This window comes from Aotus nancymaae, unplaced genomic scaffold (genome assembly GCF_030222135.1).
Source record: "Aotus nancymaae isolate 86718 unplaced genomic scaffold, 86718_ANA_hifiasm-v0.15.2.pri h1tg000022l_1, whole genome shotgun sequence".
Lineage (NCBI taxonomy): Eukaryota > Metazoa > Chordata > Mammalia > Primates > Aotidae > Aotus > Aotus nancymaae.
The window spans coordinates 47,072,439-47,086,036 of record NW_026988435.1 but is presented as its reverse complement, the minus strand read 5'-3'; the positions used below and the strand labels follow the sequence as shown (position 1 = coordinate 47,086,036).

Sequence of the window (13,598 nt, the reverse complement as noted above, 5' to 3'; positions counted from 1 at the left end):
TTCTTTCTTTTTTTTTCCCCAAGATAGAGTCTTGATCTGTCACCCAGGCTGGAGTGCAGTGGTGTGATCTTGGCTCACTGCAACTTCCGCCTCCCAGGTTCAAGCAATTCTCCTGCCTTAGCCTCCCTAGTAGCAGTGATTACAGGTGCATGACACCACGCCTGGCTAATTTTTGTATTTTTAGTAGAGATGGGGTTTCACCATGTTGGCCCAGGCTGGCCTCAAACTCCTGACCACAGGTAATCCACCCTCCTTGGCCTCCTAAAGTTCTGGGATTATAGGTGTGAGCCACCGTGCCCAGCCAAGAGCTCTTCTTTTCTTTGTGTGGATCCAAGTTTCTCTCTGCAATCATATTCCATGGCTTGAAAATTTTTTTAAAGGATTTCTTATAGTGCATATGTGTTGTTAATGAAGTCTTTCCATTTCTGTTCGCCTGAAAAAGTGTTCTCTTTCGTTTTGAAAGATACTTGTAGTTTCATAGGGTTGACAGATTTTCTTTCCATATTTTGAAGATGTACTTTGGATTTTGTGATTTCTAATTAGAAGTCTGATGTAAATCTTACCTTTGTCCTTATGCTTGTAGTCTGCCTTTAAAATATAGATGCTTTCAAGATTTCCCTTTTTGCCTTTGGTTTTTGACAGTCACAGGTTTAATGTGACATGTCTAGTCATTTGTAGTGGGGATAGAGTTACCCAATTTGGGGTTCTCTGAACTTTTTGGATATGTGGTTTTATGTATTTCATTATTTTTAGAATATTTCTCAGCTATCATCTCTTTAGATTTTTCTTCCACCCTGCCCTCTCTTTCTTCTCTTTCAGGGACTCCAATCACACCCATAAATGACGATTTGATGTTTTGATCTTGTCTCCCTTTGCCCTCATCTTTCTCTTTGTGTTTCAATTTGGACAATCTATATTTGCCTGTCTTCAAATTCAAGGCTTCCACGTGTGCTCATATCAAGTATACTGACGAGCCCACTGAAGGAAGCCATCTTTGATACTGTATTTGGATTTCTACCGTATTCACTTGACCCTTTCTTATAGTTTCCATCTCTCTGCTGAAAGACTCATCTGTTCATATTTGCTGTTCATGCTTTACCCTTGATCCTTTAACACATTCACTATATTTATTTTAAAGTTTATGTCTGATAGCTCTAACTCCTGGGTTATTTTACTTTTTCTTGTTACCTTTTTTTTTAGACATAGTGTCTTGCTCTTTTACCCAGGCTGGAGTGCAGTGGATCAGTCTCAGCTCACTGCAGCCTTGAACTACCAGGCTCAAGCGACTCTCCAGTCTCAGCCTCCCAATGTGCTGGGATTACAGGTGTGAACTGTGCCCGGCCTCTGGGTCACTTTTGAATCCAGTTTTGTTGATTTCTTTATCTCCTGATGATGGCTTGGATTTTCCTTGCTTTTTTGCATGTCTTGTAATTTTTTATTGAATATCAGACATCATCATTTCCTTCTGGAAATGCATGTGTCTCTTTTTCTGTCAGGTCATTAGTGTGTGGGGGAGGTGGATGAATCAATCTGGTCAGACACTGACCATGGTTTGGGTTTTGTTGTTACTGTGGTTACCTTCAGTGTACCAATGGCTTGCGCTTAGGGTGAGAGCTGGGGAGGTCAGTGCTTTTGCTCCGCCCTAAGTTTTCAGACGCCCCACATGCCTGACATTCAGAGGCAATCTCTACACACTTCTGCCTGTACCCAGACGCAGGCTCGTGTTGCTTATTGAGTGGTGCCTGCTAGGCTGGAGCTGGAGACAGGAGGGCTCTGTCGTCCTGGTCCAGTGTCAGTCTTAGCCTGATCCTTTGCATGGGGACTTGGAGAATGTGACTTTCTTGGACTTCTGCTGCCCCTTCCCAGGACACACGAACTCTGCTCTGTATGGAGGGTGTTGTTTGAAAGTGTTTCCTGCCGTCTTTGCCATATTAATCCTTTGAGGTGCTGCATGAGATCTGGGGCCAGGACTATTTCCCGTCCATCCTTCAGGGTAGAGGATGGTTTTCTTCCACCCTCCCCGCTACATCCCACATCTGGAAGCTCCTTCTCTGGTGGTCTTTATACCTGGGCCCCAGGCATCTGGGTAACATAAAAACACAACAGTTGTCTTCTTCATGGTTGTTTCCACTGTGTTTCCAAACATCTTATTAACCCACAGGGCAAGGCTTGGGGAGTGAGTGTGGGGACAGCACCTTCAGGCCACTCCCCCGACCAAGGACGCTCCACTTCAGCTCAGCCATCAGGAAAGTGGCTCTCTGAAGAGGTGCTGCTGTCCTTGAAGTTGGTATGTACCTTCAAGGAAAGAACTTGCAAATTATATGAAGATAAACGAGAGAGAAGTTGTATAGGGACAGCTGATTTATTTGGCTCACATGGGTGTTAGTTTCCTGCTGGAATGAGAGAAGGACTCTGGAAGCCAGGACTTCCTTGAGGGAGTTCCCAGGGAGGGTCATGGAAGGTCTGAATCATTTTTCCACATTCTCACCCCTGAGTTCAGAGGTTTCCTTGAGTACGCTTTTCATCTGCCCCACGTGTACAATCTGGGGGTCCACCAGACGCTTGTTCATGGAGGGATACAGGTGTGTGCCCCTGTGTACCAGGAGCAGCTGGTCAGCCGCAGGAAGTGGTGCTGCAGGAGTGAGTCTGCAGCAGATGGTGGTACAGCGGGGCTGGCAGCACCCGGAGGGCTAGCAGGAGGGAGTCACATATACAACAGGCCTGCAGCTCACAGCCACGCACGTGTCGGGCTGGCAGGAGGGGGCTGCACGCACAATGGGTGTGCAGCTCACAGGTACGCACACAGAGGACTGGCAGCCCACGGGCATGCAGCAGGATGCCTGGCAGGGGCTGGGTATGCAGCAAGTTGGCTTGCAATCTGGGGAGCAGCTGGTGTGGCACATGCTGGCATGCGGCTGGGCTGGTACTGGGGAGGAGGGAGGTGCTATCTGGAAGCTCCTCCTCTGGTGGTCTTTTACCTGGGCCGCAGGTATCTGGCTAACACAAAAACACAGCTGCTGTCTTCCTCCTGGTTGTTTCCACCGTGTTTCCCAACACCTTATTACCCCGCACGCACTTTCCCGTGCTGTGCTTCACCATGAATAGCTTTGGCCTTGAGGTTAATTTCATCTGTAAACAGGATGTCCTGGTTTGATGTTATGCAGGGTTTTTTTATTTTTCAGGCTACTACTCTACACAGAGCACCACTGTCTTGACTCAAAGTCCCAAATCCTGTTTTTTCACTTCTGTTTCATGCTATCGAGGAAGATGTTGAGGTAATAATGTGTTTTGCGCTTTATTTTACAGAGTAAAATTTTAACACATAGGTTGGCAAACTATGGTCTGTGAGCCAAATCTGGCCACTGCCTGTTTCTAAATGAACTTTTATTGGAACACAGAATGCCACTGGTCTACGTGCTGTCTGTGGCTTCTTTTGTGCTACGTTGGCACCACTGAGTAGCTGTGGAAGAGACGGTAACTTAGAAAGCCTGAAGTATTTGCCATCTGCCCTTTACAGAAAGTTAGCCAGCCCTGCCATAGAGTGATCTATACAAGAATGTATTTGATCATGCAACAAATATATATTGTGTCCTAGCAGCGAAGAGGTCTTGGCGTCAAGAGCCCTCCAGCAGTGGACAATGAGTAAGAGTGAGGGAAGAAATGAATGCATGAAATAGCTCCATATAGGGCTGAGTCCTAGGGAAAAACGGGCTCAGGAGATAGTAATGGGGGTGCTGGCGGGTGGTCTGGGGGCCTCTGTGAGGAGACAGCATGGCCATGGCGAGAGTGAGGATGCTGCTGCAGAAACTGTTTCCAGAGGAGGCAGGAATCCTGCGCTCTGGGTATTGGGCCATGGGTGCAGGTGAACTGGTCAGATCATGAAGACCCAAGAACCAAGCATCACAATCCCATGCTGGGGGTCTGGGGTCTGGGGTTAGGAGCTACCTGATAGAAAAAAGTCAGTGAACCTGAAGACACACCAGTAGAAATTATCTTGTCTCAGGAAGAGGCAAAAGAATCAAGAAAAATGAAAAGACAGGCATGTGAGCCAGCGTGAAAAGTCATGTGAGCCAGCGTGGAAAGCCGCGTGAGCCAGCGTGGAAAGGCGTGTGAGCCAGCGTGGAAAGCCGCGTGAGCCAGCGTGGAAAGTCATGTGAGCCAGCGTGGAAAGCCGCGTGAGCCAGCGTGAAAAGTCGCGTGAGCCAGCGTGAAAAGTCGCGTGAGCCAGCGTGGAAAGGCGCGTGAGCCAGCGTGGAAAGGCGCGTGAGCCAGCGTGGAAAGGCGTGTGAGCCAGCGTGAAAAGGCGCGTGAGCCAGTATGAAAAGGCATCTGAGCCAGTATTGAACTGTCTAACATACTCTTAATTTCAACCTCAGAAAGAGAAGAGAGTGATACCAAACCGTAAATAATTTTTGAAGAAATAATGGCCCAAGGCATCAAATTTGATTTAAAAAATAACAACTGACAGACCCAAGAATCTCAGAAACCTGTAGGAGGATCAACACAAAGAAAACCATATCCAAGCATCAAAGAGTAAAAGTAATGAAAACCCAAAATAAAGAAAATGCTGAAGAGCGGAGAAAAAGGCACTTCGTGAAAGGTACGCGGTTCTTGCAAGGTAAGAAAATCCCTCACTTCTCAGCAAAAACAGTGGTGGCCAGAAGACAGTGGAACAACTTCTTTAAAACGCTGACAGACAAAATTTGCAACCCAGAATTCTACACCTAGAAAAAAATCCTTCAAAACATGTTGAGGTGAAAACCTGTTTAGAAGAGCAAACGCCGAGAGAAATCCACCCCCGCAGACGTGCGCTGCAGGCAACGTGGACGGATGCCCTTTACGCTGACTAGGACGAGGCCAGGTGGAGTCTGACCTGCAGGACGGAGTGGGGGGCATAGCAGAAGGTAAAGGAGCATCAGAGACACGTGCTCGTTCTTCTGCGGTCGGCTCATAAGACAACTAACCTTTAAAATGTATTGCTTGGTGACTAGGTCACATAGGAACACGTGGTCACTGTGGCTGCCCCAATTCTCTTTGTTTTTAAGTGTGATTTTGCACTATAGCCAGGGAAAGGAGTGGCCTGTGACAGGGCTGACCGTGTGGCCTCGCCGGGCTGGTCCCCAGGCCTCAAGGTCACTCCCACCACATGGCCAAGGATCGGCTGAGTCCATGGACTTCCAAGTTCTGTCCACAGCTCTGAGACGCCACTTGGTCTTCAGCCTTGGAGGGGGTTTTATTAACATGGTGTCTGACTTGTCCAAAGGCTTCCTGGCAGGAATCCACTGTACCCACCGCCAGCAGGCACAGGAGGACCCACACAGGATCAGAGAGTACCCCTAGGAGCTGCCCGGGCTGGAGGGGCATAGCTCTGCCCTGAGAGATGGCTCATCCCCTACCGTGTGACAACACCCTAGAATAAAGTGCTGTGGCCACTCCACCAAACAGAACAGCAGGGAGTGTGCAGTGGAGCACATGGAGGAGCACGTCACCCACACTCCCGCCCGCCGCTTCCCCGTGTGCAGGGGCTTCCTGGAATTCCACGCCAGCTCCTCACTTTCCCCCAAGCTGCCTCTACAGGGGTGAGAACGATCAGACCCTCAGCATGGGAGAGGAGCCAGGCACGAGCAGCTCAGGCACCCCCTCCACGGTGGGTCCTCCTGGGCTCCATCTGCAGAGGAGGTGGCCTGTGGCTGCTAGTGCTACTCGTGTCGAGGTGGGCACTTCTGAGGTGTGTCAGGGGGCCCGTGGTGATCACACGCCTGAGCCATGCTCTGCAGAGGCCGGCGTGGCCGACGTTTCCATCTGCCTGTCCATCACTCTTCTCTGCCCCAGCTGGTTCAGGACTTGAGGATGAGTCACTTATTGGACCCTTGAGCCCAGTATAATTTGGCACAGTGGTAACGACCGTGGATTCCAGAGTAAAAGGTAGCAGTCTGGCTCCCTGCATCTCTGCTTGCAGTGGCACGGAAACACATCCATAATGCAAACGCTCTATGACATGCAAATTGCACGTCTGTAAAATGGGGTCTCGGCCACCCCGAATGCTGGCAAGGATGAATGAGATAACCCCATAAGATGCCAATCCCAGCCTGGCACAGTGCTAGACCTCTGCGCATTACTGTTACCCCAATAATCATCATTATCATTCCACAGTATGGAGCCCGGTAGCCTGGCTCTCGTTACTTGGGAAGACCCTGATGATGACAAGAGCTTCTCAATCTAAACAGGCTCCTGGTGCAGTGAGTGTGATTGTGCTGTGTGAGCTCCAGATGGCATTTACACTGGGGGGGCCCTGAGCGTCCATGAGGTTGGCCCCTGGCCTCACTGACAGCCCTTCACCAGCTACCCCCGGCTCCGTTTCCAGGAAACGCACAGTCTGCTGAATGATAGGGCACCTCAGCTGGAAGAGTTTCCTGAACTGAGTAGTTTCAATATGAAAACCCAGAAAGATCAACCTGAGAGGGCAGAGGGGGAAAACCCACCCATGAGGAAGATGGCCAGGGGCTTGCTGCCAGGATGCCCGTGGCCTGGGTGTAAAGGCTACCCAAGGAAGCAGCTCCAGACCAGCCGTGTCCTCTGCGCCCCCACCTGTCCACACTCCATGCCACACCAGCTGCTCTTCAGGCTGCCCGGTGTCCTGCCCGGCGTCCTGCCTGGTGTCCTGCCTGTTGTCCTGCCCGGTGTCCTGCCCGGGGTCCTGCCCGGTGTCCTGCCCGGTGTCCTGCCCGGTGTCCTGCCCGGCGTCCTGCCCGGCGTCCTGCCCGTGCTGCATCCCCAGCACCTGCTACCCACACCTGGGCTGTGGACTCCCTGCTGCTGTTCAGCCTCCTGTGTGGCTCTGCTGTGCCGGCCCCTGGGTGGGGTGCCCACCTGCTGCCAGCCGGCCTGCTGTGTGCCTGTGAGCTGCAAGCCTGTTTTGTGCGTGGCCTCCTCCTGCCCCACTCTGGTCTATAGACCTGTCACCTGCAGCACCTGCACCGGCTGCGGAGCAGCTGGCCTCCTGGGACCCTTGTAGGTGTGAGGTCAGAAGCAGGCAGGCTCTGTGATCTCCCGCCAGGCAGTCCCACAGCCCAACTTTGTCACCACCTGCCTGCCTTGCAGCACAGTCACTAGATCCCACCAGTGAGGCCACACGGCTGTCTGCAGTTTCCCCGGGGTTCTCAGCCTGGGTCATCTACATGGCCCTCTGCACTGTCTGATGTTGGGTCTCTTGCAAATATGTAATAAATACCAGGTGCTGTGTGATGCCTTCTCCTCTGCATCTTTCCCATGCTCCCTCCTCAGGATTCTGGAAAGCTCCTTCTCTGCAGAGAAGGCACAGGTAGCAGACGCCTGGTGAGCAGCCACCCAACAGCACCCTCTTGGGCTAGTGTGCTGTGCTCCTGAGCTTGGCCTGGTGGGAGCCCTCTGCCCCATCACTCAGGCTTCCTTCCCTCTCACTTTGTTCCTTAAATTTATGAGTAAGTCAGTTCTTACTCTCTTCTGGGTGAGATTGAGGACAAATCATGAATTTTGTAGTCTGATCCATTTTAGGTAAAACAAGCCTTCTGTTTATTAGCTGGTATGTGCAACCCACTCCTGTCAAGAAATTAAAGCTCTAAACTGCGTTTAAATCTATAGCTACTCCTTCTTCCAGCGGGATGGGAAAGAGGTTTGTGGTGTTGATAAGAAAAGTCAAGCTTTTAAAGAATTAAAGTGAGCTTTACTCAGAGGTCGTTCTAGGACTACGGAGGACCCGGGTCTCCAGCCCACGGGCAGTTCTGTGCAAGGCTCCAGCGCCGCGTTTCAGCTCAAGTTCCTCCTTTCGGTCATAGGTCAACTGTCTGGTTGCGTCTGTAAGACCAGCGTCTGTTGTCCCATGTGGCTGGGAAGGCACTTTCCTGGGAAGGTCGATAGTCTACAGTTGTCATTGTAAGGAATGAGCATTGGCCCTGGCATGTATGTTTGCAGATTTATTGGAAAACATGCTTCAGATTGCATCTATTTTTTAATTAGCATGATATGCGTTTTTCCCTAATGTTGCCTTTTCCTGCACCTAACACAACACCTTAATAGCACAATTACAAGGATACTACAGGTTATTCAATTTATATTTAATTACATGTACATTTAATTATATATTTATGTATATTTAATTATATTCGAGTCAGTTGCAGATAGGAAAAAAATATGATAGCCATTTTAAAAAACCAGAATATATGTTTGTATGGTTTTTCATTAATTGTATTCCTCATTTTTCATAATTTTTTCTGTCCATACTTATTAGAGTCTTTTCCATGAAAAGAACTGATCATAAATGTTTTTAGAGAAGAATTCAGAACCATAACTGTAGATGACAAAAACTTGGAATAGCCATGGTTAAAAGTTGCTGGAAGTTTCCAATAGACAAGGAAATATAGTTACTTGTAAGATTTTAAGATAAGAATCACAATCATTACTGGCAATGTTACATCAGGACAATCAGAATTTTAAATTTCATATGATTTTTAGAATATTCACATTAACATTTTCACACAAACATAACTTTGGAAAAAATTTAACATAATTAAAATTATGACAACACATTATATTTTTATGAATTTATATAATTTTTGAAACATTTATATCAACAACATTCCCATAAATGTAACTGAAAAAGGTCTAGTGTAATTTATTATTTTACAATATTTTCCATACAATTTACCAAATAAGTCCAGAAGAAACCTGTCAAAGATGTCAAAAGTTTTAAAAATTTGATCAAAACAGAATTAAGGGTCATTTTAAAATAATAGGTATTTTAAAATAATAAGTATTCATTTAACCACAGTGATCATCGAAAGACCTCAAAAGCAGTATAGAAAGTAACGTGGAACAATTCAGATATATCAAGAAAAGCCAAGTTACAGAATAAAGTGACACTGGAGGAAAAATGCTGCCTTTCTAAACTTTTAGAATAAATATTTCAGTGTCAGGCCACGTAGAGTTAGAATTGCATGAAAAAGTTATAGGAGCTGATAAAAAAATTAGAGGAGTTATCATCCCAGGTCTTCTTAAGGGAAGAAAAAACTGAAGGTGATGATATCTGACCTGAAAATCACACACAGCAAGGTGTAGCAGAAGCTGGATTTCTGAGGCATACGTCCAGGAAGTTTTAAAAAGAAACAGATTTCAGAATTAAAACCCAAAACCTCTTGCAATTTTACTAACAGCAAATCAATACCTTAAGAAAACCTTTTGCTCTAACACAGGCTATCAAAATGTTTAGTTTTATATTAGTACATGTTTTAATATCAATGTTCAATCTTCAGAAAGACTATTATAAATAAGTTCATTTTAACTATATCCAACCTAATCATATACAAAATTCCTTTCCTAAATTCTCTTTTCAAGAGCCTTAACATGACTTACACAGACCAGTTACAACATGCCTGGATTTTCTGCTTTTTTCTATTTTTCCTTTTTCTTAAATAACCAGTCGTTTTACTTAAGGATAAAAATTCACCATGTAAGATTCTTTCTCATACAAAATTATTCTCTTTTCTCTTTAATCTTCCTTCCCAAAAGTCCACATCCTGGTTCTCAGAACCTGTGAGTGTGTCACCTTATGTGGCAGAAGGGACTTCACAGGTGTGGCTACTTACGGGATGGGAGTCCCCTAGATTATCCAGGTGGGCCCAGTGTCTCCACAGGGTCCTTCTCGGAAGGAGGGAGGAGGAGGACAGAGGAGAAGTTCACAGGCAGGTGTGAGTGACCTGCTGCTGGCCCTGAACCAAGGACTTGAGCCAGGCGTGTCCTGGGTATGGGTGGGATTTGCCTGGAGCGGGTGCTGTCCTCAGCAGAAGGGGGTGCTGTTGGCACATGTGGTACCAGGGGAGCCGTTTGGGAACCAAGAAATCAGCTAAGAGGAGCACCTGCCGGCCTACCCCTCCTGCTGAGAGGCCCATATCTAGAAACTTCTGTTACCAGAATGCTCTGTGTTGACGAGTGTGTGAGGTGCAGGAGGACTCCTGAGAGGGCCCCGCAGGAGGCCCTGCTCATCCCTCATCTCAGGCCTGCAGCCTCGCCAACTGCACGGGGTTTCTGCTTCCACCCGACTCTTCTTTAGCTTGGACTGGCAGGGGACGGTCGTGGCAGGTGGTCCAAAGCTTAGCAGAGGCCAAGCCACTCAGCTCTGCTCCCCTCCCTGGCCCAGCTTGGGGGCTCATCCCCCGTGGGCAGGGTGTGGAGCTGATCACATCTGCTTTCAAAGCCTGCTCTCTCTCAAGTGTTTGATCGTGGAATGAGAGACACCGTCCTGTCTGCCTTCAACAGGACAGTGGTCCCACAGTCCAAATTTGGAGTAGGCACAGGAGCTCAGGGGATGACAGAAAGTGCACGCCAGCGCGGATTTCCTGACTCAAGAATTTATTGATTAGAGCAATTCTTCTTTGTCACATCGGGTGCAGGCAACACATTTGGAGAAGGGGCTCCAGAAGGCCACAGTCCGCCTGCTAAGGGATTTGCGAGTTGTCTCTTCCCAGACAGGGAGGAGGGAAGTGTGATGTGCTGAAAATCCCCTTCAGGCAGCAACTCTGTGGTGCCTGATGGGAGCTGGTAGATTCTGAGGCCTCCAGGGGCTCCTGAGCCTGGAGAATCCTGCTTGGCAGCAAAGACACAGTCAGCAGGAGATGAGGACTGAGCACTCAGCAGCTGGACTTCTGGCCTGAGCAGAGGCCTCAGCAGGCTGGGCGGGAGCACGCGGGGCGGCAGAGGAGGGACACGCAGGAGGCTGGGCGGCAGCAGCTGGGCTGGCAGGAGGAGGCGGGGGCACAGCAGGAGGGGACGGGCACAGAGCAGGCAGGTCTGCACACGGGGCGGCAGAGCAGGGACACGGAGGAGGAGGGTCTGCAGCAGGAGGTGGTGCAGCAAGCCGGCTGGCAGCTAGACTGCTGGCAGCATGAAGTGGAAACCCCAGAGCAGACAGGCACACAGCAGATGGGCTTGCAGCAGACGGGCACACAGCTCACAGGCTTGCAGCAGACCGGCACGCAGCAGGCCTGCTGGCAGGGGGAGGAGGTGCAGCAAGCCGGCTGGCAGCTAGACTGCTGACAACATGAAGAGGAAGACTCAGAGCAAGTGGGCACACAGCACACGGGCTTGCAGCAGATGGGCACACAGCAGGACTGCTGGCAGGAAGAAGAGGAACAGCAAGCCGGCTGGCAGCTAGACTGCTGGCAGCATGAAGAGGAAGACTCAGAGCAGACAGGCACACAGCAGACAGGCTTGCAGCAGACGGGCACACAGCAGGCCTGCTGGCACGGGGAGGAGGTGCAGCAAGCCGGCTGGCAGCTAGACTGCTGGCAGCACGAGGGCGTGCAGGAGCTGGTGCAGCCCGATTGGCAGGGGCTGGGCTCACAGGCCGCCTGGCAGCAGGGGCTGGACACACAGCTCACTGGGGTGCAGACCAGGGTCAGGCAGGGGGCTGGGGCGCAGCAGCTGGGGGCGCAGCAGGGGGGCTCGCAGCAGCTCTCTGGGCAGTCGTCCACCTGCCAGGAGTCAGAGCAGGCGCTGGAGCAGACGGACATGGTGGAGGCGGCCATGCTGGGGTGCGGAGGAGGTGAGTGGGGGAGGTGTGAGTGAGTGAGTGAGTGAGTTAGTGAGTGAGTGAGGTGCTCTGGGCTGTGGGGCTTTTATACCCCTCCCTGGCACGCGTTGTCCTGACAGGAGGCTCCACAAGCTTCTCTTCCTCGTTGGTGTTTAGAGCTGGTGGCTGGAGATGCGTCATTTTTCTGTTTGTATTTCCCTCATTAAACTTGTGTGTAGTTGCAGGGCTCTGCTTCTTCATGAGTTTTTATTTTGGCCCCAGAAATGTGGTGGAAAATATTTCAAGCAAGCTTTTGTTGAGTTGAGGTTTTAGACATGAACATTTCTCCAAAGGGAGCAATTCTGGTTCCACCTATCCTGTTTCTGGACTGATTAGATATATTTTATTACTTTAAATATGGGCCAGGCACGGGGGCTCATGCCTGTAATCCCAGCACTTTGGGAGGCTGAGGTGGGTGGATCACAAGGTCAGGAGTTCGACATCAGTCTGGCTAACATAGTGAAACCCTGTCTCTACCAAAAATATGAAAAATTGTCTGGGTGTGGTGGTGTGCACCTGCAATCCCAGCTACTCGGGAGGGTGAGGCAGGAGGATCCTGTGAACCCGGGAGGTGAGCTGAGATTGCATCATTGCACTCCAGCCTGGGTAACAAGAGCGAAACTCCGTCTCAAAAAAAAAAAAAAAAACCATAAATACGGAGAAAAACGTGTACTTCGTATGAAACACAAATAGTACAGAGAATAAGATAAAAGGAAGCTAAGTGGCCTCCAATCCCTTATGCCTTATAAGGCTGATCCACGCTTTATCTTTGTCTCTTCCATGCCACCCTCAGAGGCCTCTCTTTGTTTTATTTGAAGCTGCACCCTGGATCCTTTCAATTTTCATTTTCCATGGTAAAAGATCAAGTAATTTTTCATATATGGTGATTTTAGGACATACATTTTAAGATTCCTTGCTTGTCTGAAAATGTATCAACTTTATCCTGATACTTATAATGATAGTTTAGCTGGGTGTAAAATTGTAGTTTTAAATTACTTTTCCTCAAAATGGTGAATATATTTCACCTTTTGTTTTTTTTTTTGTTTGTTTGTTTGTTTGTGATATCCAGTGTTACCGATGACAGTCTGATGCTGGTCATTTGTCATCTTTTTTGTTTCTCTCTCTCTCTCTTTCCTTAACTCTCTGGGAGCTTTTGGGTGTCTTTTTGTTGTTCTAAAATGTCATGTTTTTGTTTCTAGGCTTATGCATTGTTTTACTTTCTGTGGTTAGAACTCATTGAGTTCTAATCTTTCCATATAAAGATTCATCTCAGAAGTGTTTTTGCGCTTTTAACCATAATTTTATCTTTCCTGGTCTCTCTTTTTATGACCTTTTATTTTTGTCTTGTGTTGAATGAAATATGTTATCCATTCACTCTGATGATGTTACTTTGAGTTTTTAAATATTCTTCCTTGTTTCGCTGGACATCAGATAAAGTCTGCTCGTTGGTGGCAGTTCATTTAATTTATTCTAGTGCATTAGGGTCCTTCTCCAATTTGCTCGTTAATCTGTTTCTGTTTGCTTCTTTTTTCTACAAACATATGAAGGACCCTGCTGAGCCTCCCTTTATTATTACTTTTGATTTCATTTTTTATAACTCTTTAGATATCCTTTCAGTGACTATTAGTACAGGTGTGTGAGAACTGTGTGCTTAATCTACTTTCTGGAATTGAAAGACTTGGTGCTGCTTTCAGGAAATGATAGGAAAGCCAGGAAATCTAGGATGACGTCATATTAGTGGGCGCACTGCAGACACACACAGTACAAGTGGGGCCTTTTTACATCAGCCACAACGTGAGGTGCAACCTTGGAGCCCCGCGCTCACTGCAGATGTGTCCTTTGGATCATGGAACTTTCTGCTGGGTGCCAGCAGGCCTTCTGTGGACAATCAAATGATCAGACTATTTCTTAAATCAAGCAGACACTCTGGGGATATGAGTGAGCTGAACTGCAGGGATTAAATGGTCCAGGGTTGGGAGAGGGAGGTGCTGGGAGG

General features: G+C 48.4%; 3 protein-coding genes across 4 annotated transcripts in view; 1 reads left to right on the top strand and 2 right to left on the bottom strand.

Annotated features, from left to right (window-relative positions):
* The window catches only part of TSPEAR (thrombospondin type laminin G domain and EAR repeats), a 170,144-nt gene that overhangs the window by 36,389 nt on the left and 120,157 nt on the right, over nt 1-13,598 (top strand). The window lies entirely within an intron of this gene.
* On the bottom strand, nt 2,614-2,903 carry LOC105711750 (keratin-associated protein 12-3). The gene is given in 2 exon segments (XM_012444623.2): nt 2,614-2,645; nt 2,648-2,903. Coding segments are annotated over 2 exon segments (288 nt in total).
* On the bottom strand, nt 10,695-11,558 carry LOC135276368 (keratin-associated protein 10-3-like). Of its 2 annotated transcripts, none has more exons than XM_064379992.1 (2): nt 11,238-11,558; nt 10,695-11,141 (listed from the first exon to the last, which is right to left on the bottom strand). In XM_064379992.1, exons 1-2 carry the CDS (start codon nt 11,556-11,558, stop codon nt 10,695-10,697), a joined length of 768 nt encoding a protein of 255 aa, XP_064236062.1. The 2 variants fall into 2 exon arrangements, with proteins under 2 accessions (XP_064236062.1, XP_064236063.1); XM_064379993.1 differs by having other exon boundaries at nt 10,695-11,015.

Excerpts from the sequence above, each read along its gene's own strand:
- LOC135276368 (XM_064379992.1), bottom strand. The coding sequence starts at position 11,558 with ATGGCCGCCTCCACCATGTCCGTCTGCTCCAGCGCCTGCTCTGACTCC. Across the intron at positions 11,142-11,237 it reads TGCCCGTCTGCTGCAAGCCT|TCCTGCTGTGTGCCCATCTG; the intron begins GTCTGCTGTGTG and ends TCCTGCCAGCAG.